Consider the following 23,822-nt stretch of genomic DNA (forward strand, 5'->3'; position numbering starts at 1 on the left):
ATCTAACATAGAGGGACCTCCTTTTATCAAATCTGGGCCAGGTCTACATAAGGGTGCAGATTTTAAAAAATCACAAAAGCTCTGACGAAGGCCGTGAGGCCGTTACGTAAGCTTATTAAATATTGGTGATACTATCAAGAGCAGTGTGCAGTTTCCTTTTTCCTTCATCAAATCTGATTCTAAATCTAACCTTAACCACTCTGCTAAACCTAATGACTAACCCTAACCTTAAATTAAGACCAAAAAGCTCATTTTTGTTTTCATGAATTTTTACAATATAGACCATTTTTACTTTGCTGCTGGCACATCTAGCGGAAATCGCACATCTCTGCCTCCAGGATAAGACTCGTTCCAATAAATGTAAGCCTGCCCGCTATAGGCCTATTATAGGCTACTAACATCTATTCAGGTTAATGTGCTCACAGCTCCATGCCAGGAGGGGGCGGTAATCATGCTGAGGACAGAGGCAAATGCAGCTGTCACATGGGAACCCTGGCTCCCCATCACATCCACCTACATCAAAGGATGGGAGGTCGACGCTCTTATGTACTTGCGTACACGTACAGTCAACGCAACTAAACAACACACAGCTCTCTTCATAGGGTACTACATTACCTTCATTCCTACTGCAGAGTCATTTTATGATTTCATAATATTGACAAGTATGAAATCAATACTTATTTACTAAATATGATACAGAAACAAATTGTGTTAATTACATTTTGCTTACAGTTTCATTGTGGTCCCATTGTAAACATTGTGCAACCTATCTCTGTGCCACACAGAATTACCCTCCTCACTTTTTTCATGACTGCATGACGACAACCTGAACATGTATTTTGTTTCATCATAGCACTAGAAAATAGCCGTCAATATTTCCATAGTTGTCTCTTTATCTATGCCCAGGCACACACTAGATTTACAGGGTGATGAAATCTCTGACTTGAGTGTTGAAATGAGATGGAACTATGCTACTGCCTGCTATAGATACAGTCTTCATGGTCAAGGTCCATTGATGCACACACACACACACACACACACAGGGAGAATAGGCAACGAACATCAGCTCTCTGTCAGACACACACCCACTAACACACAAAGAGCAGCAAACACAGTCTCACACAATGACATTGTCAACGCACCCCACGCTTTTCACACCACTGTCGCACCCTCTGGTCCTTTATCTCTGCCTCTCACATGTGCCTAATAATCTTGTATGCCTCAATATGGATTTCATATATGGCTCATCGTTTCTGCCCCCTGTTATGGATCCAACACAGATACTTTAGAGAGCATCATCATCATATTACTGCTTACCCTTATCATACTCTTATCAACCTACTAACTTATTTTCCCTGATTTTTGGAAATTAAAACAGAAAGTTTCATCACCCCACTTAGACAAACACAAATTCCTTGCCAACCACACTCTGACCCCTCCAATCTAAGCCAGGAGCAATGTATAATAAAGAGTGAGCCATCCCACCAAGACCAAGCTACTACTGTACTCTTCATCGTCACTACCATCATCACAATTACCATTAAAGTCATTCACATCATCCCTCTTCTCTTCCACATAATCATCCTCATCATCATTATCATGATTCACCATCATCTATCACGAAAACTAACCAGGCAATGTTATAGATTTTTTTATTTTATCTTTACACTATCCAGGCCTTTTATTCAAAACCCTAAAATGTTAAATTACTTTTTCCCATGAAAACCTCAACTTGTACAGGTGAATGACAACTATATTATGGTCTCTTAATGTTTCAGCTGTTACCATGTGCATAGGCATTATTACTGACTGGGTTCGAACTCGGGTCTGTGTCAGCCTGTTGAGCTAAAGCCCAGGCATTTGCTCTAGGTTGGAAGTAACGCAAGTTTTCAGGACTCAGACAATGTTACTTTAATTTTTATTTAACCTTTATTTAACCAGGAAGGGCTCATTGAGATTTTCAAGAGTGTCCTGGCCAAGATAAACAGCACCAAGTCATTACACAATTATAGACAGACAACATGAAAAACTACAGGTAATCTAGTAAAAAAAAACAGAAGTCACAAGAGTACATCATAAACATCGTAAAACAGCAAATTAAAAACATTGACAGGTCAGGGAATCAGCCCCAAAATCCTTCATCAGCAATTTAAAAACACCAATCGGGACAAGTTCTTCCAGTTTAAAAGTATTTTGTAAGGCGTTCCAAGCCAATGGCGCAGAGTACATAAAAGCCCTTTTTACCAAATTCAGTTTGGACATTTGGAACAGTTAGCAGGATAAAATCCTGCGAACGAAGAGAGTACCCACCACATGTCTGAACAATAGAAATGCCCAAATAAAATGGTAGTAAACCCAAAATGGCTTTGTAAATAAAAGTATACCAGTGACTGAGCCTACGATTGACTAAAAGGCCAGCCAGCCCTTCTATATAAAGTGCAGTGGTGCGTTTAGGGTTTTGCAGTTTAAAATTAATCTCAATGAACAGAGATGTAAGTGGTTCAGCTATGAAATCAGCTGTCAAGTTTAAAAAAGTAGGGATCAAGATCAGGACCTGCAGGTTCTCTCTGATCTAAGGATTTCAGTGCTTTATGTACCTCCTGCACTGAGAATGTCAAAAAGCTAAACCTTTGACCTGCTCTCACTAGTTCATCCACACAAGGTTGTACAGAGACAGAGGGTACTGAATCAAACAACCTACCAGATAATACAAAGCTCTTATTGAAACAATTCAGCATTTCAGTTGTCATATACAGCAACAGAGTCCTTCAATACACATGACGGTAATTCATTAACCTTACCATACCGACTTAATTTCCTTCTACGGTCATTCAGGTTATCAGTGGCAACAGACATAAAATATTCAGACTTGGCCTCCCCTAGAAGAAAATAACACTTGTTTTGTAGCTGCCTAAAAAGAAGCCAATCAGCATCAGAAAATGATTTCCTTGCTTTAGCCCAGGCTAGATTCATAGAATTACAAAACATTTTAAAATTATCAGACACCGGCTTTAACAAACACAAATCAAGATCATTTCACTTGTAAAGAAGTTTAGACATAAGGTGCAGAGAAGAAAATGCATCACTGAGAGCAGAGGGGAGTATAATAGCCAATTACAGTTATAGAAAGACCCTTTTAAACCTCAAGATTCTAAGCAAGAAATTCCAACTGTTAGTCAGACTTTGCCACACAAGGAATTTAGTCTTTTACATATAGCCACACCCCATCTTTCTTAACTCGGATCAGTATGCGATGCATATTGTAACCATTTATACAAATATCCTTATCAAGAACAGACTTGCTGAGCCAGGTTTCAGAAAACACAATTACATCAGCATCAGTTGATTTAGGCCAAATCCTAAACCCATCCATTCGAGAACAAGCTGCATACATTTAAATGAGAAATAACCAAAACCAGATATAGATTTAAAATCAGAGGGAGTTTGGAGACATTGCATATCAGGGCCAGGGTTAGGTTGCACATTACCTGATATCAACAAAAGAATAATAACTATGCTTCTCTGTTTAATAACCTTGAACGGCTTCTCTTTTTTAAGAGACCTACTGCAAGCAAATTCTACAAATGAGTTTCCAGACAACACAAAATAAAAACAGGCCTTATTTCTAAAATAAAATCTTCAATTTTCAGCTTCAATTTTTTTGTAAGTTGTTGAATATGCAATTTAAAAGAGAGGCTGTCATCAATTCAAATTCCAATATATTTATATGAGGTTAGTCTCAATCTCATTTCCCTGAAAGGTATTAATAGGTGAAAGGTTCAGAAGTCTATTTCTTGCTTTAGAAAACACCATTAGTTTTGTTGTCAGTATTGATGATAAGATCAATAAAAAGTGAGACAGTGCTGTTTTTTGTCAACGGCTTCAGTGATATCATTTAAAACCTTCAAGGCAGCTGTAATTGTGCTATGCTTCTTCCTGAAGCCCGATTGGTACATTGATAAAATAAAATAAGACACCGGCTTTAACCAACAGTCATTTAAAAACTATTCGACTTTGGTAGTGACACAAGTTTATACTGTTCACATCATGCCACAAAACCATAAGGCTCTCCAGAGGGTAGTGAGGTCTGCACAACGCATCACCGGGGGCAAACTACCTGCCCTCCAGGACACCTACACCACCCTATGTTACAGGAAGGCCATAAAGATCATCAAGGACAACAACCACCCGAGTCACTGCCTGTTCACCCCGCTATCATCTAGAAGGCGAGGTCAGTACAGGTGCATCAAAGCTGGGACCGAGAGACTGAAAAACAGCTTCTATCAAGGCCATCAGACTGTTAAACAGCCACCACTAACATTGAGTGGCTGCTGCCAACACACTGACACTGACTCAACTCCAGCCACTTTAATAATGGGAATTGATGGGAAATGATGTAAAATACATCACTAGCCACTTTAAACAATTCTACCTAATATAATGTTACATACCCTACATTATTCATCTCATATGCATACGTATATACTGTACTCTATATCATCTACTGCATCCTTATGTAATACATGTATCACTAGCCACTTTAACGATGCCACTTTGTTTACATACTCATCTCATATGTATATACTGTACTCGATACCATCTACTGTATCTTGCCTATGCTGCTCTGTACCATCACTCATTCATATATCTTTATGTACATATTCTTTATCCCCTTACACTGTGTATAAGACAGTAGTTTTGGAATTGTTAGTTAGATTACTTGTTGGTTATCACTGCATTGTCAGAACTAGAAGCACAAGCATTTCGCTACACTCGCATTAACATCTGCTAACCATGTGAATGTGACAAATAAAATTTGATTTGATTTGAAATGCATCGGCACTTGGACAAGTGGACCGAGTGAAAAAGAGTTCCCACAGACAAAATGTCTAATGGACGGGAGAGCACATTGTCAGATGTACTCACCCGGCGGCAATGTTTGTTTTTCAGTAAAGTCAGTACACAAAGCAATATCATGAAAATTGTCATTTTCTCTGAGAGATGTAAGAAATAGAGGCCAAGGAAAAGTAAGGGGTACTGTGTGTATGTATGAGTCTGTATGAGAGTGTGTGCATGTGTGAGTAGATTGGGTGTGGGAAGTCGATTGAGAGAACGGGTTGCGGATTGTTTAGCTGCCAACCAGGCTGAGAGCGAAGAGGAGCAGCTTGGACGAGACACTCCTCAGAGGGAAAGCTAAGGATAGAACCCAGGCCAGCCATAGAGGGGGTTACTTGGGTAATCTTCATGTAAAGGAGTGCAAATAGCAAAAAATATATTTACCCGAGTTGAGGGAGACCCACGATCTTTACACCAGCAAAACTAAACAGTTTGCACTACACAACAAGGAAATTGTAGATTTGCTCCACCATAAATTAATAGCTTATTTGTAGGTTAAAATCTACTAGTGATAGTCATTTGTCTGTCACTAGTTTCTTGTAAGTTGTTGCCATCTTGGATTGCTATCTTGGATATCGCCATCGCACTGCACACTGCAACGTTACTCCTCATGTCAGTGTGCACTGAACCAACTCCATTGAACCAATTCCACAAGACTGCCTCAGCCTGTTGATATAAATCCTAGTCATCTAGGTAGGAGCTAATGCAAGTTCAGGTCTCAGGCAAAGTTACTCCTCACATGAGCGTGCACTGAATTAACTTCGTTACTACAGCTAGCTTACTGAACACTATTGCCAACTACTCCTTCTGAGCCTATGCAGATGGCTTGGAGCACGTGTCAAGCTCATTCCACAAAGGACCGAGTGTCTGAGGGTTTTCGCTCCACCCTTGTACTTGATTAATGAATTAAGATCATTAATTAGTAAGGAACCTCCCTCACCTGGTTGTCTAGGTCTTAATTGAAAGCGATGGAAGAAAAAAAAACTGCCGACACTCGGCCCTCCATGGAAGGAGTTTGAAACCCCTGGCTTGGAGTAGAGAGAACTCACCCTGCTCATCGCTGTCCGGTTTTGCTGTTCCTTCCTCGTCTTCCTCCTCTCCCTTACTGTCTTTGGACAGCAACCGTCGTAACAGGCTACCAAGCGAACGAGTCATTTCTGGCTCCTCAACTCTCTCTGAGACATCCATAAAGACACAGTTCGTATCCCTTAAACTGCTATCGCTCCCCTTTGCCGCTGCTTACACAACCCCTCTGCACCTGTATAAGTCAGTTGTCCATGTCACTTGTAAAGGGATAGGTTAGCTGACCAGTCCTAGTCTACTCTGTGTGGGTCTGTCTGGCCATATTTAGCCCTGGCTGCAGCAACACAAACTCTAACTCCCTAAACCCCCACCTCACCACCACCACTCTCTCCAGGCTCCTGTAGCACACACACACACTTGCGTCCATACGCGCCTTGGCTTTACGAGAAGGTTATCTAACACTGCAATGAGACACTGGAATCAACATTTTCACGTTTGTCAAGCGGGACAGCTGCACACCTCCCTGTCCAGTGTGTGCAACGCCATGCGTCAAACACAATTAGGAGTTATTCAAATGGTTTAACTATGTGGATATGTGATCCCTTGACTCCGCCACGCCATGCAATAGAAATGGATAGGGTCTATTCTGATAGTGTAAATGGGCATCACTGCATGGTGGGAACTATTTATATCTGTGTTTACATGGAGAAAGTGCTGGTAGAGGAAATTCCCAGTGAGCAATGACAGAGGCAAGACATCAAAGACACTGGGGACATATTAAAGAGAGTATGTCTTCGTTAGGTAACCAGGGTGTAGGTGGGTAAATATGGAAGTCAGTGTATGTTTGAACACTGTTTTTTTTTCTATGAGTGATCTTCAAGTACGTTTGTGTGGGTGGGTGGAATTCAGTTACAAACCCATCATGATTCTGCATAAATTAGAAAATTCTAAAGACTAAGATGGCTAGTTTTTGCCAATGTGTTTTATTTTATATCAATTTTACATTTTCGCCTGAATATTCTCATTACATAAATGCGTCCGGATTAAATTCAGGGCATTTTAGGAAATGTTACTTTAGAAAAAATCAAAGTTATTTGAATACAACACAAAATATGTTGCTGTAGTCTGTCCATAAATCATACAATTGGTATACTTATTTAAGTTTACATTAAACTATAATATTTATTACGTACAAACACAGTGTCTGCGGACATGTCTCATTAACGTAACACCTTTTCAAGTTCCTGTAAAATCTCCAATCAGTTTTTAAATGAAGTTTTATTCACCAATGATGCATCATTTAGAGGAAGAGTCCTTAGATGAGCACATTCTAAGTAAATGTATTTTCTTATATGACTTCACCAGGTTCTTATTCTCAGACACCCCCTATACCCCACTTCGCCTTCTTGTTACTGAAACAGCTAAAAATCTCAAATTGGGAGAGAAAAAAAAACAATACCTTACCAACATGGAGGCATGAATTGGCTTCAGTGATGTTGTTAATTGTTTGATGACTCATAATAATCTGTATCCTATTGTTTACAGGTTGAGCTAAGGGCCCTCTCATTACCGAAACACACATTTCTCATTATCCCATCATTTTTAGGTCCGTTTCGGATAATGAGAACCTTAATTTCGATAATGATAATAAGCTAATTTTAATGTATAGTCAATGGGTGTGCTGTGCTGGTAACTCAATTTATTTTTCTAGTACCAGTCCTTAACCCTACTGTATATATTCTTGGTAAAACAAGTAGGGTTTGTCAAGAAATATGAGTTGTGTAAACCCCATTTAATGTTCTTTAAGCCAAAATTGGAAGTTTGTCTTTCAGCAAAGAGCAACCCCAACATTTAAAAAATTATATCCTCCACTGTTTTCACACTTCCCAAGCTGTTGTTTGATATCCCAAGACTGTTTTTGGTTCATTATCTCACATATTTAAGGGGTGGCAGGTAGCCTAGTGGTTAGAGCATTAGACTTGTAACCGAAAGGTTGCGAGATCAAATCCCTGAGCTGACAAGGTAAAAAATATATGTTGTTCTACCCCTGAACAACGCAGTTAACCCACTGTTCCTAGGCCATCATTGAAAATATGAATTTGTTCTTATCTGACTTGCCTAGTTAAATAAAGGTAAAATAAATAATATCCTGAATACAAAGTGTTATATTTGGGCAAATCCAACAACACATTACTGATTACCACTCTTGGCGGTGGCTGCATCATGTTATGGGCTCCTGAGTGGCTCAGCTGTCTAAGGCACTGCATCTCAGTGCAAGAGGCATCACTACAGTCCCTGGTTTGAATCCTGGCTGTATCACATCCAGCTGTGATTGGGAGTCCCATAGGGCGGCGCACAACTGGCCCAGCGTCATTGTAAATAAGAATTTGTTCTGAACTGACTTGCCTAGTTAAATAAAGGTTAAATTGTCATTGGCAAGGACTAGGGATTTTTGTAGGATAAAAGGAAACAGAACAGAGCAAAGCACAGGCAAAAACCTGGTCCAGTCTGCTTTCCAACAGACACTGGGAGGCAAATTCCCCTTTCAGCAGGACAATAAGACCTTCCCAGCCTGGTGCAGGTCTACAATTTTGTTTCTGGTGTCCTTTGACAGCTCTTTGGTATTGGCCATAGTGGAGTTTGGAGTGTGACTGTTTGAGGTTGTGGACAGGTGTCTTTTATACTGACAACAAGTTCAAACAGGTTCCATTAATACAGGTAACGAGTGGAGGACAGGGGAGCCTCTTAAAGAAGAAGTTACAGGTCTGTGAGAGCCAGAAATCTTGCTTGTTTGTAGGTGACCAAATACTTATTTTCTACCATAATTTGAAAATAAATTCATTAAAAATCCTACAATGTGATTTTCTGGATTTCTTTTCTCATTTTGTCTGTCATAGTTGAAGAGTACCTATGATGAAAATTACAGACCTCTCTCATCTTGTGCAAGTTCGCACAATTGGTTCGCACAATTGGTGGCTGACTAAATACCTTTTTGCCCCACTGTACATATTACCTCAATTACCTCAACTAATCGGTGCCCAATCAAACCCACTCTGTACTGGTACGTATGTAGCCTTGCTATTGTTCTTTTACTGCTGCTCTTTATTTATTTGTTACCCTTAACCAACTGCATTGTTGGTTAAGGGCTTGTAGTAAGCAATTCACTGTAAGGTCTACACCTGTGACAAATACAATTAGATTTGAGTCGTGTGCACCCACGCAGTCGTGGGTGAACAGGGAGTACAGGCGGAGACTAAATACGAAACCCCGAGGGGCCCCCATTGAGGGTCAGTGTGGTGGATGTGTTGTTGCTTACCCTCACCACCTGGGGTGGTCCGTCAGGCAGTCCAGGATCCAGTTGCAGGTGTTCAGTCCAAGAGCTTAGGGATGAGCTTGGAGGGCCCTACAGTAAGGTGAGCTGTAGTCAATGAACAGCATTCTCACATACAGTGCATTTGGAAAGTATTGAGACCTCTTCCCTTTTTCCACATTTTGTTATGTTACTGCCTTATTCTAAAATTGATTAAATAAATGTTTTCCCTCAATCTACAAACATTACCCCATAATGACAAAATAAAAACAGAATTATCTGTTAAATATATTTGCACAAGTATTCAGACCCTTTGCTATGAGATTTGAAAATGAGCTCAGGTGCAGCCTGTTTCTACAACTTGATTGGAGTCCACCTGTGGTAAAGTCAATTGATTGGACATGATTTGGAAAGGCACACACTTGTCTACATGAAGGTACCAAAAAATGTCTGCAGCATTGAAGGTCCCAAAGAACAAAGTGGCCTCCATCATTCTTAAATGGAAGAAGTTTGGAACCACCAAGACTCTCCCTAGAGCTGGCCGCCAGGCCAAACTGAGCAATCGGGGGAGAAGGGCCTTGGTCAGGGAGATGACGAAAGAACCCAATGATCACTCTGACAGAGCTCCAGAGTTCTTCTGTGGAGATGGGAGAACCTTCCAGTTGGCACCTAAAGGACTCTCAGACCATGACAAACAAGAATCTTTGATCTGATGAAACCAAGATTGAATGCTTTGGCCTGAATGCTAAAAGTCCCATCTAGAGGAAACCTGGCACCATCCCTATGGTGAAGCAGGGTGGTGGCAACATCATGCTGTGGAGATGTTTTTCAGTGTCAGGGACTGTGAGACTAGTCAGGATCAAGGGAAATATGAATGGAGCAAAGTACAGAGAGATCCTTGATGAAAACCTGCTCCAAAGCGCTCATGACTTCAGACTGGGGCAAAGGTTTACCTTTCAACAGGACAACGACCCTAAAGCACACAGCCAAGACAATGCAGGAGTGGCTTCGGGACAAGTCTCTGAATGTCCTTGAGTGGCCCAGCCAGAGCGCAGACTTGAACACAAACTATTGTGTAGATTGATTAGGGGGAAAGTATTTAAAGCATTTAGAAAATGTCTGTAATGTAACAAAATGTGGAAAAAGTTCTGAATACTTTCCGAATGCACTGTAGTTGTTCCTATTGTCCAGATGGGAGAAGGCCGTGTGGAGTGCATTAGAGATTGCACCATCTGTGGATCTGTTGGGGCAGTATGCGAATTGGTGGGTACATGTTGTCTGGGATGATGGTGTTGATGTGAGCCATGACCAGCCATTCAAAGCATTTCTTGGCTACAGATGTGAGTGCTATAGCCATTTAGACTGGTTAGCTTGGCGTTCTTGGGCACAAGGACAATGGTGATCTGCTTGAAACATGTAACTATTACAGACGGGGTCAGGGAGAGTTTGAAAATGTCAGTGAAGAGCCATTTTGCCACAACTTTGGAAGTATGCTTGGGGTCAGCTGGTCAGTGCATTCTCTGAGTATGTGTCCTGGTAATCCGTCTGGCCCTGCGGTTTTGTGACCGCTAACCGGTTTAAATTTGTTACATCAGTTATGGAGAGCGGGATCACACAGTTGTCCGGAACAGCTAGTGCTGTCATGCATAGTTCAGTGTTGCCTGCCTCGAAGCGAGCATGGAAGGCATTTATCTAAAAAATTCCCTGTTTTAGGTCAGTTAGGATAACCACTTTATTTGAAGAATGTGAAATGTCAGAATAATAGTAGAGAGGGATTTATTTCAGCTTGGATTTCTTTCATCACATTCCCAGTTGGTCAGAAGTTTACATACACTCAATTAGTATTTGGTAGCATTGCCTTTAAATTGTTTAACTTGGGTCCAACGTTTTGTTGGGTGAGTTGGGTGAATTTTGTCCCATTCCTCCTGACAAGAGCTGTTGTAACTGACTCAGGATTGTAGGCCTCCTTGCTCGCTCATGCTTTTTTAGTTCTGACCACACATATTCTATAGGATTGAGGTCAGGGCCTTGTGATGGCCAATCCAATACATTGACTAGGTTGTCCATAAGCCATTTTGCCACAACTTTGGAAGTATGCTTGGGGTCATTCTCCATTTGGAAGACCCATTTGCAACCAAGCTTTAACTTCCTGACTGATGTCTTGAGATGTTGCTTCAATATATCCACATAATTGTCCTCCCTCATGATGCCATTTATTTTTTGAAGTGCACCCAGACCCTCCCACAACAAAGCACCCCCACAACAAGCTGCTGTCACCCCCGTGCTTCACGGTTGGGATGGTGTTCTTCGGCTTGCAAGCATCCCCTTTTTCCTCCAAACATAACGATGGTCATTATGGCCAAACAGTTCTATTTTTGTTTCATCCGACCAGAGGACATTTTGAATTTGGCACCCTGCACTTTCACTGGCTGTTGTCATATCGATCCCTTAGCGGGATCTCAGCCCAAAGAGGTTTTAAGAAAGAGGGTTCATGAAATCAATAATTTGCTAGTAATAGATGACATTCATATTCTGACTATCTCTGAAACTTACTTTAATTAATACCTTTGATACAGTGGTATAAATACATACTTATACCATCTACAGAAAATACATAAATGCTAATGGTGGAGGTGTTGCCGTTTTTATATTCAGAACCACATTTCTGTAAAGCTTAGAGACGATCTCATGTTAAATACTGTTGAAGTAATTTGGCAGCAGGTTCATCTGCCTCACCTAAAGCCCATTCTTGTGGGAAGGTGCTATAGACCACCAAGTGCTAACAGTTAGTATCTGGATAACATGTGTGAAATAATTGATAATGTATGTGATATCAACAGAGAGGTGTATTTTCAATAGTGACGGGCTTTCATCAAGCTGCCCACTCAAGAAAATGCTTCACATTGTAACTAATGCCTGCAACCTGGTTCAGGTTATCAGTCAACCTACCTGGGTAGTTACAAACAGCACAGGAATGAATTCATCAACATGTAGTGATCACATCTTTACTAATGCTGCAGAAATTGTCTTTAAAGCTGTATCCAAATGGATTAGCAGCAGCTAAAATGCAAAATACATGAAGAAAATTACTTTAAAAACTGTTAAATCCATTGGATTGATGAGGAATTGAAAAATTGTATGGTTGAGAGGGATGAGACAAAATGAATTGAAAATAGGTCCGGCTGCACAACCGATTGGCAAACGTACTGCAAATTGAGAAGGCGTGACTAAACTGAGTAAAAATAAGAAACTATACTATGAAACAAAGAAATTACATAAAGAATGATAGTAAAAAGCTTTGGAGCACCTTAAATGACATTCATTGAATCAGATTAATCACAAAACCCACTGATATTGCCAATTACATGAATTATTTTTTTATTAGCAAACTTAGGCATGACATACCAGAAACAAATGCTGACTCTACACATCCAAGTATAACTGATCAAATAAAAATGACAATGCTTGTCTATCGTTATTTCCATAAAGTCAGTGTGGAAAAGGTGAAAAAATTGTTGTCTATCAACAATGACAAGCCACCAAGGTCCGACAACTTGGATAGAAATTTACTGAGGATAATAGTGGGCGATATTGACACTCCTATTTGTCATATCTTCAAACTAAGCCTATTAGAAAGTGTGTGCACTCAGGCACGGAGAGCAGCCAAAGTAATTCCGCTACCCAAGAATAGTAAAGCCCCCCCTTTACTGGCTCAAATAGCCGACCAATCAGCCAGGTACCAACCTTTAGTAAACTTTTGGAAAAAAATGTGTTTGACCAGATACAATGCTATTTTACAGTAAACAAATTGACAGACTTTCAGCATGCTTATATGGAAAAACCTTCAGCAAGCACAGCACTTACTGTTGATTGGCTGAGATAAATTGATGATCAAAAGATTGTGGGAGCCGTTTTGTTAGACTTCAGTGCAGCTTTTGACATTATCGATCATAGTCTGCTGATTGGAAAATGTATGTGTTATGGCTTTACACCCCCTGCAATATTGTGGATACAGAGTCACCTGTCTAACAGAACACAGATGGTGTTCTGTAATGGAAGCCTCTCGAACATAATCCAGGTAGAATCATGAATTCCCCAGGGCAGCCCCTTACTTTTTGAAATCTTTACTAATGACATTCCACTGACCTTGAGTAAAGCCATTGTGTCTATGTATACGGATGACTCAACACGATACACACGTCAGCTACTACAGCGAGTGAAATCACTTCAACATTTAACAAAGAACTGCAGTTAGTTTCAGAATGGGTGACAAGGAATAAGTTAGTTCTAAATATTTCAAAAACTAAAATGATTCACTAAACCCTAAACCTCAGCTAAATCTAGTAATAAATAATGTGGAAATTGAGCAAGTTGAGGTGACTCAACTGCTTGGAGTAACCCTGAATTTTAAAATGTCATGGTCAAAACATATTGATACAACAGTAGCTAAGATGGGGAGAACTCCGTCCATAATAAAGCACTGCTCTGCCTTTTTAACAACACCATCAACAAGGCAGGTCATACAGGCTCTAGTTTTGTCGTACCTGGACTACTACTCATTCCTGTGGTCAGGTGCCATAAAGAGGGACCTCAAAACAGGGCAGCACTGCTGGCCCTTAAATGTACACAGAGAGCTAACATTAATAATATGCATGTAAATGTCTCAAAGCGGAGGAGAGCTCGACTTCATCACTACTTGTTTTTGTAAGAAGTGTTGACATGCTGAATGCACCGGTGTCTGTTTTAAACTACTAGCACACAGCTTGGACACCTATGCATACCCCACAAGACATGCCACCCAAAGTCTCTTCACAATCCCCAAGTCAAGAGCAGACTATGGGAGGGTCACAGTGCTACATGGAACTCTATTCCACATCAGATAACTGATGCAAGAATCACCACATTTAAAAACAGATAAAAATACACCTTATGGAACAGCAGGGACTGTGAAGAGACACACACACAGGCACTCATACACATGAAAAAGCAAAAACTCTACACACGTACACATGCTGTTGTATTGTAAATATGTGATAGTGGAGTAGTGGCCTGAAGGAACACACTAAATGTATTGGGTAAAGAGTTATGAAATATCATGTAATATTTTTAATTGTATATAACTTCTTTAACGTTGCTGGACCCCAGGAAGAGCTGATGTGGATCCTTAATAAATACAAATACATAAGGCTGTCGTTTGGTCCAGACGATGCATGGAAAAATCTGCAAGATGCATATTGTCAATGTCCTTGTTCAGTTACGTCTCCGAGAAACATAGAATATTACAGTTCTTCAAGTCCCGTTGATAGGATAGTCTGAAGCGGAGTTTGTCCAGTTTGTTTCATAGTGAATGTACCTTCACCAATAGAATGGAGGGCAGAGACATTTTATTTGCTCGCCAACATAGTCTCGTCAGGATACCATCTCATCGGCCTCTTGCGCCGCTGCTTCCTCTTTCGAGTCCCGGTGATTAGGGTCTGGTCCAGAGTAAGCATAACGTCCAGAGCTGCCGACACGTTGAAGTAGAAAATGGTCATCCAAATTTAGGTTAGTGATTGTAGTTCTGATATCTAGAATCTGTTTTAGGTCATAGGAAAGTATGGCAGATTCATTATTTACAAAAAAAGTTAAGATCACTGTAAAAAATAAAAATAAACATTGGTCAGGAGCCTGTAAAATAGCTGCTATCCATTGCAGCGCCAAACTTTATAGATAATAATCTAACTATAATTATAATTTGTCACCAGGAGTCGATTGTATAATACACTACAATGTCCCAACAATGAATCAGTGTAAATATTTATTTGCGTGTTTATCATTGTCCAAAAGTCCTACTAACACTTCCAGGTGAAAATGAGAGGAAAAAAACATGAAAAACGAAAAACTGGAGTAGAGGATTTGTGTCATAGATTTGTCAAGGAAACAGCCTCACCCTTATTGTCCTTTAAAGGGGCAATCAGCAGTTGTTATTTTTTTCTTGAAGAATATAACTTAGAAATACCTCATGAGCTTCGTTCAACTGTTGTACCCAATCAGAAACCAAAATATAAACTTATTTACTCAAATGCTTGTAAACATTTTTTTTTTAAAGTAAATGTGGCCTCAAAACATGGTTCAAACTATAATTTGAATATCATGATAGGTGGGCTATGTACAGGTGCAGTAATCTGTGAGCTGCTCTGACAGTTGGTGCTTAAAGCTAGTGAGGGCGATAAGTGTTTCCAGTTTCAGAGATTTTTGTAGTTCGTGCCAGTCATTGGCAGCAGAGAACTGGAAGGAGGCAGCCAAAGAAAGAATTGGTTTTGGGGGTGACTAGAGAGATATACCTGCTGGAGCGTGTGCTACAGGTGGGAGATGCTATGGTGACCAGTGAGCTGAGATAAAGGGGGACTTTACCTAGCAGGGTCTTGTAGATGACATGGAGCCAGTGGGTTTGGCGAGGGCCAGCCAACGAGAGCGTACAGGTCGCAATGGTGGGTAGTATATGGGGCTTTGGTGACAAAACGGATTGCACTGTGATAGACTGCATCCAATTTGTTGAGTAGGGTATTGGAGGCTATTTTGTAAATGACATCGCCAAAGTCGAGGATTGGTAGGATGGTCAGTTTTACAAGGGTATGTTTGGCAGCATGAGTGCAGGATGCTTTGTTGCGAAATGGGAAGCCAATTCTAGATTTAACTTTGGATTGGAGATGTTTGATATGGGTCTGGAAGGAGAGTTTACAGTCTAACCAGACACCTAAGTATTTGTAGTTGTCCACGTATTCTAAGTCAGAGCCGTCCAGAGTAGTGATGTTGGACAGGCGGGTAGGTGCAGGTAGCGATCGGTTGAAGAGCATGCATTTAGTTTTACTTGTATTTAAGAGCAATTGGAGGCCACGGAAGGAGAGTAGTATGGCATTGAAGCTTGCCTGGAGGGTTGTTAACACAGTGTCCAAAGAAGGGCCGGAAGTATACAGAATGGTGTCGTCTGCGTAGAGGTGGCGAGTTTAGGCGAGGGATGGAGGGGGAAAAGCACATTGCTAACACACAGGTATAGTATAAAGTGCGTTCGGAAAGTATTCAGGCCCCTTGACTTTTTCCACATTTTGTTACGTTACGGCCTTATTCTAAAATTTATTCAATTAATTGTTTTCCTCATCAATCTACACACAATACCCCATAATGGCAAAGCAAAAACAGGTTATTTAAAAAAATGTTTAAATACCTTACATAACTATTCAGACCTTTTGCTATGAGACTCAAAAATTGAGCTCAGGTGCATCCTGTTTTCATTGATCATCCTTGAGATGTTTCTACAACTTGATTGGATTCCCCTGTGGTAAATTCAATTGATTGGACATGATTTGGAAAGGCACACACCTGTCTATATAAGGACCCACAGTTGATAATGCATGTCAGAGCAAAAACCAAGCCATGTGGTTGAAGAAATTGTCATAGAGCTCCGAGACAGGATTGTGATGTCGTAGCAAATTACATATTTAGTCATGCTATCCCATATTTTACTGCTTAAAGAATAGTCTCTTGTTATATGGTAGTGTTTTTCTAACCTGATACAAACTTGTCCTTGTGACTTAGTCATAAGACTAGGTTTACAGCTAAGAGCCTTGTCCTTGCAACTTAGTCATAAGACTAGGCTTACAGCTAAGAGCCGTTTGGGTGCAACCGCAGCATGTGGGTTTACTGTCTACAGGAAGTAAACATAATGTTACCTTTCAGTGCTATGTGGACGATACACAGCTGTACATTTTGATTAAACATGATGAAGCCCCAAAAGTGCTCTTCCTGGAAGCCTGTGTTTCAGACATAAGAAGTTTTACTTTCAAACTTGGACAAAACAGAGATGCTAGTTCAAGGTCCCAAGAAACAAAGAGATCTTCTGTTGAATCTGACAATTAGTCTTGATGGTTGTACAGTCGTCTCAAATAAAACTGAAGGACCTCGGCGTTACTCTGGACCCTGATCTCTCTTTTGATGAACAGCTTTTTTCCATCTTCGTAACATTGCAAAAATCATACACTTTGTCAAAAAATGATGCAGAGAAGCTAATCCATGCTTTGTTGCTTCTAGATTAGACTAATGCAATGCTCAGTGCTACCCTCTACACTGGTTTTCTGTTAAGGTTACGGCTTATTAAGGTTTTACTGCTAACCTACAAAGCATTACATGGGCTTGCTCCTACCAATCTCTCCGATTTGATCCTGCAGTACATACTGTACCTACACGTACGCCATGGTCACAAGACGCAGGCCTCCTTATTGTCCATAGAAATTGTTAGCAAACAGCTGGAGGCAGGGCTTTCTCCTATATAGAATGGTTTGCCTATCCATGTGAGAGATGCAGACATGGTCTCAACCTTTATGTCTTTATTGAAGACTCATCTCTTCAGTAGGTCCTATGATTGAGTGTAGTCTGGCCCAGCGGTGCGATGTTGAACGGAAAGACACTGGAGTGAGGAACAGCCCTTGCCGTCTCTGCCTGGCCGGTTCCCCTCTCTCCACTGGGATTCTCTGCCGCTGACCCTTTTACGGGGGCTGAGTCACTGGCTTACTAGTGCTCTTCCATGCCATCCCTAGATGGGGTGCATCACTTGAGTGGTTTGAGTCACTGACGTGATCTTCCTGTCCGGGTTGGCGCCCCCTCCGGTTCGTGCCATGGGAGAGATCTTCGTGGGCTATACTCGGCCATGTCTCAGGATAGTAAGTTGGTGGTTTACGGATATCCCTCTTCACGGATATCCCTCCACTTTAACAAAGTGCCTGGTTGGCCCTGTCCTGGGGTATCGTCGGACGGGGCCAGAGTGTCTCCCGACCCCTCCCGTCTCAGCCTCCAGTATCTATGCTGCAATAGTTTATGTGTCGGGGGGCTAGGGTCAGTCTTATATCTGGAGTAATTCTTCTGTCTTATCCGGTGTCCTGTGTGAATTTAAGTATGCTCCCTCTAATTCTCTCTCCCACTCCCTCTCTTCCCAGAGGACCTGAGCCCTGAGACCATGCCTCAGGACTACCTGGCCTGATGACTCCTTGCTCTCCCCAGTCCACCTGGTCATGCTGCTGCTCCAGTTTCAACTGTTCTGCCTGTGGCTAGGAAACCCTGATCTGTTCACCGGATGTGCTACCTTGTCCCAGACCTGCTGTTTTCAACTCTCTCTCTCTACCGCACCTGCTGTCTCGAATTCTGAATGCTCGGCTATGAAAAGCCAACTGACATTGACTCCAGGTTCTGACCTTTTGCACCCTCTACAACCACTGTGATTATTATTATTTGACCCTGCTGGTCATCTATGAATGTTTGAACATGTTTGGCCATGTACTGTTATAATCTCCACCCGACACAGCCAGAAGAGAACTGGCCACCCCTCAGAGCCTGGTTCCTCTTTACAGTGGTTCATCCTTTAAAAGTTGCAGCATACTGCAGCACAGCTTGTATGGTACCGCAGAATTCTATGGCACGTTATTTAAGTGTCAGCCATTGTAACCATTACAGTTAATTAGTGGTGGTTTGACCACCAGAGGGCATCTTTGACAAGCGTTGGATAGCCTTCAATAGCGGCCGTACTAGAGAATTGAAAGAACATAGTATATGGGACTGATAAGAAATTTTGCTTAGCTAATTTGATTAATATTATTGTGTTTCTATTCCAAGAAAAACAAAAAACACTCAGGGTTTCCGTTAGGATGGAATGGAAAATATGGTACAACGTGACGGTAGGGAGTAGGCTACAATACTAAGAGCATAATATTTCCATGCCCTAATTGTAGTGCAACCAATACCCAAACAGAGATTCAGTGAATGTTAAAATCTCATTGATTTGTCAAGACCAGTCCCCATGCTCGTCTCAGAGCAGCGCAAAACGGTGCTAAAATAGTTGACCACAGCGGATAGGCTATTACTTCAAACCCTATTGCTTCTAACTTCAACATGCTCTTTAAATAAATAAGACCTACACCACTTTTAACAGCACATTACTCAACACTAGTGAGACTCATATCACCTACGGTTGGCCTACAGTATATGCAAAAATATTGACATATGGGTCTCCCGGTGGCGTCCGACACGGGTAATAAACATGCATCTGTAGCAACGCATTTTGCACTGCAGTGTCTTAGACCGCTGCACCAGTCGGGAGGACCCATCCACAAAGTATCAAAATACAGAGAGGTGTTGGTCAAGGTATATTGTCCTGCTAACAGCCCATAATACTTACATCTGTCACTCAGCTTTATGTAGGTGCCGGGCTATATGACTGTGCCATCAACTTGATAATATATACGATATTTGAGGTTATTTCATTTTCAAAAAAGTGAAAGTGAGCGACTAATCTGAATAAAGACCAAAACATTTATCTGTTTTTAGAGGGAGAGAAACGCTGGGCCAATTGTGCTCCGCCCTATGGGACTCCCAACCATGGTCGGATGTTGTACATAATAATAATAATACTTTTTGTTATATTATTTGTTTTGTCTTTCCTGGTGGATTAAACTGAAATTGCAACCAATCACGGCCGGTTGTGATACAGCCAACCAAACAAGAAATAAATGTAACGATAGAATTCATCCCCTACCCTCCTAGGCAAGTCTATTGTCCAGCTACCTGCTAATAGCCATAATGACTCTGTTCAATGTAACTGTGTGTGTTTGAAAGAGTATTATCTAGTAAGCAACCATTTGTTTACCTTCATTAGCCTACTGTGTTCCAATATTTCTGTCATTCATGCATATTTATTCCTATAGTAATTCATTATGGACCCATAACTAAATAAATATCTGCAGTTTGAAAGAGTATTTTTGTCCTTATTTTATTAGTGAAAGCATAAAGATTCTGATGAAGAAATACAGTAAAGTACAGTATATGCTTTATCCAACATTTTGTGGTTGCATGACACGCAGCTTTATGTTGGTGCCGAGGCTATATGACTGTGCCATCAACTTAATTACTTAGCAGACATCACTCGCTTATATTCAGTCAACACATATATCGTAAGAATATCATGGAATATAATTGAACATTTTTGTTTCTCCATGCTTGTCTCAGAATAATTTTAAAAAGGATGCTGAATTAGTCATCCACAGTTGAGATATATATATATAGGAGATGATTTTTTTTTTTTTAAACAACATTGAGCGATTGTAATCTGAATAAAGGCCAAAATAATATTTATAAAAGGCCAAAATATTTATTTCTGTTTTTAGAGGGAGAGAAGGATATCCTGGCCAGCCAAAACCTCCCCTGACCCAGATGACGCTGTACCAATTGTGCACCACCCTATGGGACTCCCAATCAGTCGGATGTGATACAGCCTGGATTCGAACATGGGACTGTAGTGATGCTTGTTGCACTTGAAGATCAAGCAAGCAGAGTCCCAAGCATCCGCTCAAACTATGTGTGGGGGGCAATTTCTCGCCAGGGACCAGGCTCATATTTGATTTTTGATGGTAAATTTGGCTATTTACAAAGCAAAAGACACATAAAATATTGTAGCGTACACGGCATGGAATGCTAGGTGTTCCACAATCATTCACTGTTGTCTACTTTTTCAGGTATCATGGATCGAGATTTCTTTCAGGAAGAAATCATCAAGAGATATTGGACACTGTCAGAGAGGTGTTTCTGGGACCACATCGTTTCTTTCAAAGTAGGATTATAGCAATATTTTGTTATGTTTAGGCCTATTTACATGTATATTTCTAGTGTTGTATCTAATGTTGGCTGTCTTTTTTTCTTCTCCAAAGAGGGCATAAACTGGGTCATGATGCCAGCAGAGTATGTAGACCTTTATGTAGTAAAATAAAGGTTAAATTAAAATAAATAAATAAAAGACCTACAACACCTACGGTAGGCCTACAGTATATCTAAATAAAGATTTTAATCTCTGCTTGTGGGTCTCCTGATTTAAACCCGATCTAACTTGTTTGGCATCAACTGAAAACAATCCGTAACTCTGCCAAGCCTACAAGCAACGATGAACTGGTCAAGGCCATCAAGACATTTATAGGGTAGAGAAATTGACGATACTACAATGCAACAAATACATTGATCATCTCAGCAAGGTTTTACCCGTGGTTGTGGAGCTGGGTGGGAGTGCAACTAAAATGTGGTTTAAATAACCATCTGCAATTTGATTGTCTTTTTTCTAGTTATTTTATTAACAAAAAACAAAGATGCTGATGAAGAAATACTGTGCTGTTGCTTTGAGTTACAAATGTAACACTTATGCATTGAATACATTACAAGCAGGGGGATGATCACACCGACAGTAGGCAGGCTATAAAGAGTCTATTGTCCTGCTAATCGGGCTACACCTGCTACAGTACAGTTTTCAAAATACCACCAGCTGTTTACAGCTTGTTTACATGTAAAGAATCTTGTTTACATTCTTTATTGTAACCACAATGTCACAAATAATTTGTATCTACCTTTCCAATTACTTTTAGAGTTTGGGATTTACAAATGTGTGCTTTTCATGTCATTTTTCGTTAAATGCAGTTCAGATTTAAGTATAACTTTTGACTGACGCATTTAGTGCGAGGTCTAATGCTTTAATATTTAATAATAATCTGCCCGCCAAATTTATATCTAAGAGGCATTTTTCATACCATTATTGGTTACATTGTTTTAGTTTGAATGTGCATACTGGCACTAAGAACAGTGGGAACATTTCAGTAGTCGGCACCATTATTAGTGCAATGACCAATATTGTCCTGCTAATAACAGGGTTAATAATATATATGTGGGAATATCCAGGGGCTTTTATATAATTCTAAATTAATAATAATCACTTTGTTTAAAAATAACAATATTTTGGAGATAATTTATTTTTAAAATAAAATCAGCCAATCTTGAACATGGTGTGAGACATCGTTACTAATTTGTAAATAAAGCGAGTTTGTTATTTCAAATAATTTATTTATGTTTTTAGAGGGAGAGAAACCAAAAACCTACAGTCATCTCATGGGTTTCCCAGTCGATGCCAGCATGGGTTTTGAACCAGCATCTGTAGCAAAACAGCTTGCGCTGCGCCACTCAGGCGATGTACACACCGTGACTGTTCGAGAGTAGGCTACAGTACTACAGTAAGAGCAAAATAATCCTAACATTTCCACACCCTAATTGTAGTCTAAGTTTCTCTTAGAATAAAAACCTTAGTGTAACAACAGTTTTAGTACGTAATACTGAAGTCGTGCCCAATTATCAGTTTCTATTTTGGTTTATGTTGCCCATTCATTGTTAGAGACACAGTAGCTCATGGGACCCAAAAGTATAATCAGTGCTCTAACTCTCCCTTGCGCTGGTCTGGAGCAATGAAGTAGTGACGCAGGGTACCGTACTAAACCACAAACTACCTCTAAGTCCTGCAGCATAATCACAAAATGTTTATAGTTGAGCAATCACTATAGGCTTCTTCCTAGGTTCCTGCCTTTCTAGAGTGTTTTTCCTAGCCACAGTGCTCCTACATCTGCATTGCTTGCTTTTGGGGGTTTTAGGATGGGTTTCTGTATAATACTTAGTTACATCTGCTGATGTAAAAAGGGCTTTAAATACATTTGATTGATTAAGCTATCAATTCTGAACCATTCTTGGTGATGGTTGATTGCATAATTTTAGCTAATCTTATAAAATTGTTGTTTGAGATAATCTGCAGTCTCTCATCCCTTTGATTAGAATTTCTACGATAATTTGATGACAGAGGTGGGATGGCTAACTCTGCTTGCTGATTGCTCCCGAGGAGAGCAAAGTTAAATTGCACTCAGGAGCTGCGTTAGTCATGGCTTAGGGTAGCCCACACTCCGCTTAAGCGGAGCAGGATGGATCCGCCTCGGACCTGCCAGGAGTGTCAATAAGTGGATATGTCATTCCGAACAGACAGAATAAATTAAGAGTGAGACTGATTTTCTTAAACACAACCCCTATTTTGGGAAAGTTCACTTTTAAAAAGTCCTGTTCTTCGAACAAGTCACGCGTGTTGGAGACACCAGGACAGAGTCCTGATGAAAGCAATTCCAGAATAAGATCCTGAGGTACTATAGAGATACCAGGACATTGTCCTTAAGTAACATACCATTGGTTACGATCATCGTAAGATGTAATGCATGAGCTATGTTAAGAGATACCAGGACAGGGTCCTGATGAAAGTGTTCCAGAACAAAATCCTGAAGAAGTAAGAAAATATTCCTGCAGGTTAGAAAAACATTGTAGGAGACAATTGATTCATTCATGGACTGTTAACCTCTCTAGGGTAGGGGGCAGCATTCGGAATTTTGGATGAAAAGCATGCCCAAATTAAACTGCCTGCTACTCGGGCCCAGAAGATATGAAGTGCATATATCTGGTAGATTTGGATAGAAAACACTCAGAAGTTTCCAAAAATATTAAAATAGTGTCTGAGTATAACAGAACTGATTTAGCAGGCAAAAACCTGAGAAAAATCCATTCAGGAAGTTTTTTTGTTTGTTTTCTATTCAATGCCATTACAGTATCCATTGACTAAGGACTCCATTTGCAGTTCCTATGCCTTCCACTGGATGTCAACAGTCTTTATAAATCGTTTCAGGCTTGTATCCTTATGAGGGAGTAAGACCAGTCTGAACGAGTTGAC

At 40.5% G+C, this 23,822-nt stretch overlaps 1 protein-coding gene across 4 annotated transcripts in view; it reads right to left on the reverse strand.

Annotated features, from left to right (window-relative positions):
• LOC123994830 (fibroblast growth factor 12-like) overlaps positions 1–23,822 on the reverse strand; it is a 146,641-nt gene that overhangs the window by 99,244 nt on the left and 23,575 nt on the right. Inside the window, exon 2 of one of the 4 annotated variants that reach the window (XM_046297855.1) lies at positions 9,236–9,322. The exons of 2 other annotated variants lie outside the window; for them this stretch is intronic. Coding sequence is in view for 1 of the 2 variants with exons in the window: in XM_046297851.1 (XP_046153807.1) it covers positions 5,946–6,084 (139 nt within the window). In the remaining variant the exon portion in view is untranslated. Of the gene's footprint in view, positions 1–5,945; positions 6,192–9,235; positions 9,323–23,822 lie in introns of those variants that run through there. One more of the 4 variants, XM_046297851.1, reaches the window with a different exon arrangement.

The sequence above is a fragment of the Oncorhynchus gorbuscha genome, linkage group LG14, assembly GCF_021184085.1.
Source record: "Oncorhynchus gorbuscha isolate QuinsamMale2020 ecotype Even-year linkage group LG14, OgorEven_v1.0, whole genome shotgun sequence".
In the NCBI taxonomy this organism is placed as follows: domain Eukaryota; kingdom Metazoa; phylum Chordata; class Actinopteri; order Salmoniformes; family Salmonidae; genus Oncorhynchus; species Oncorhynchus gorbuscha.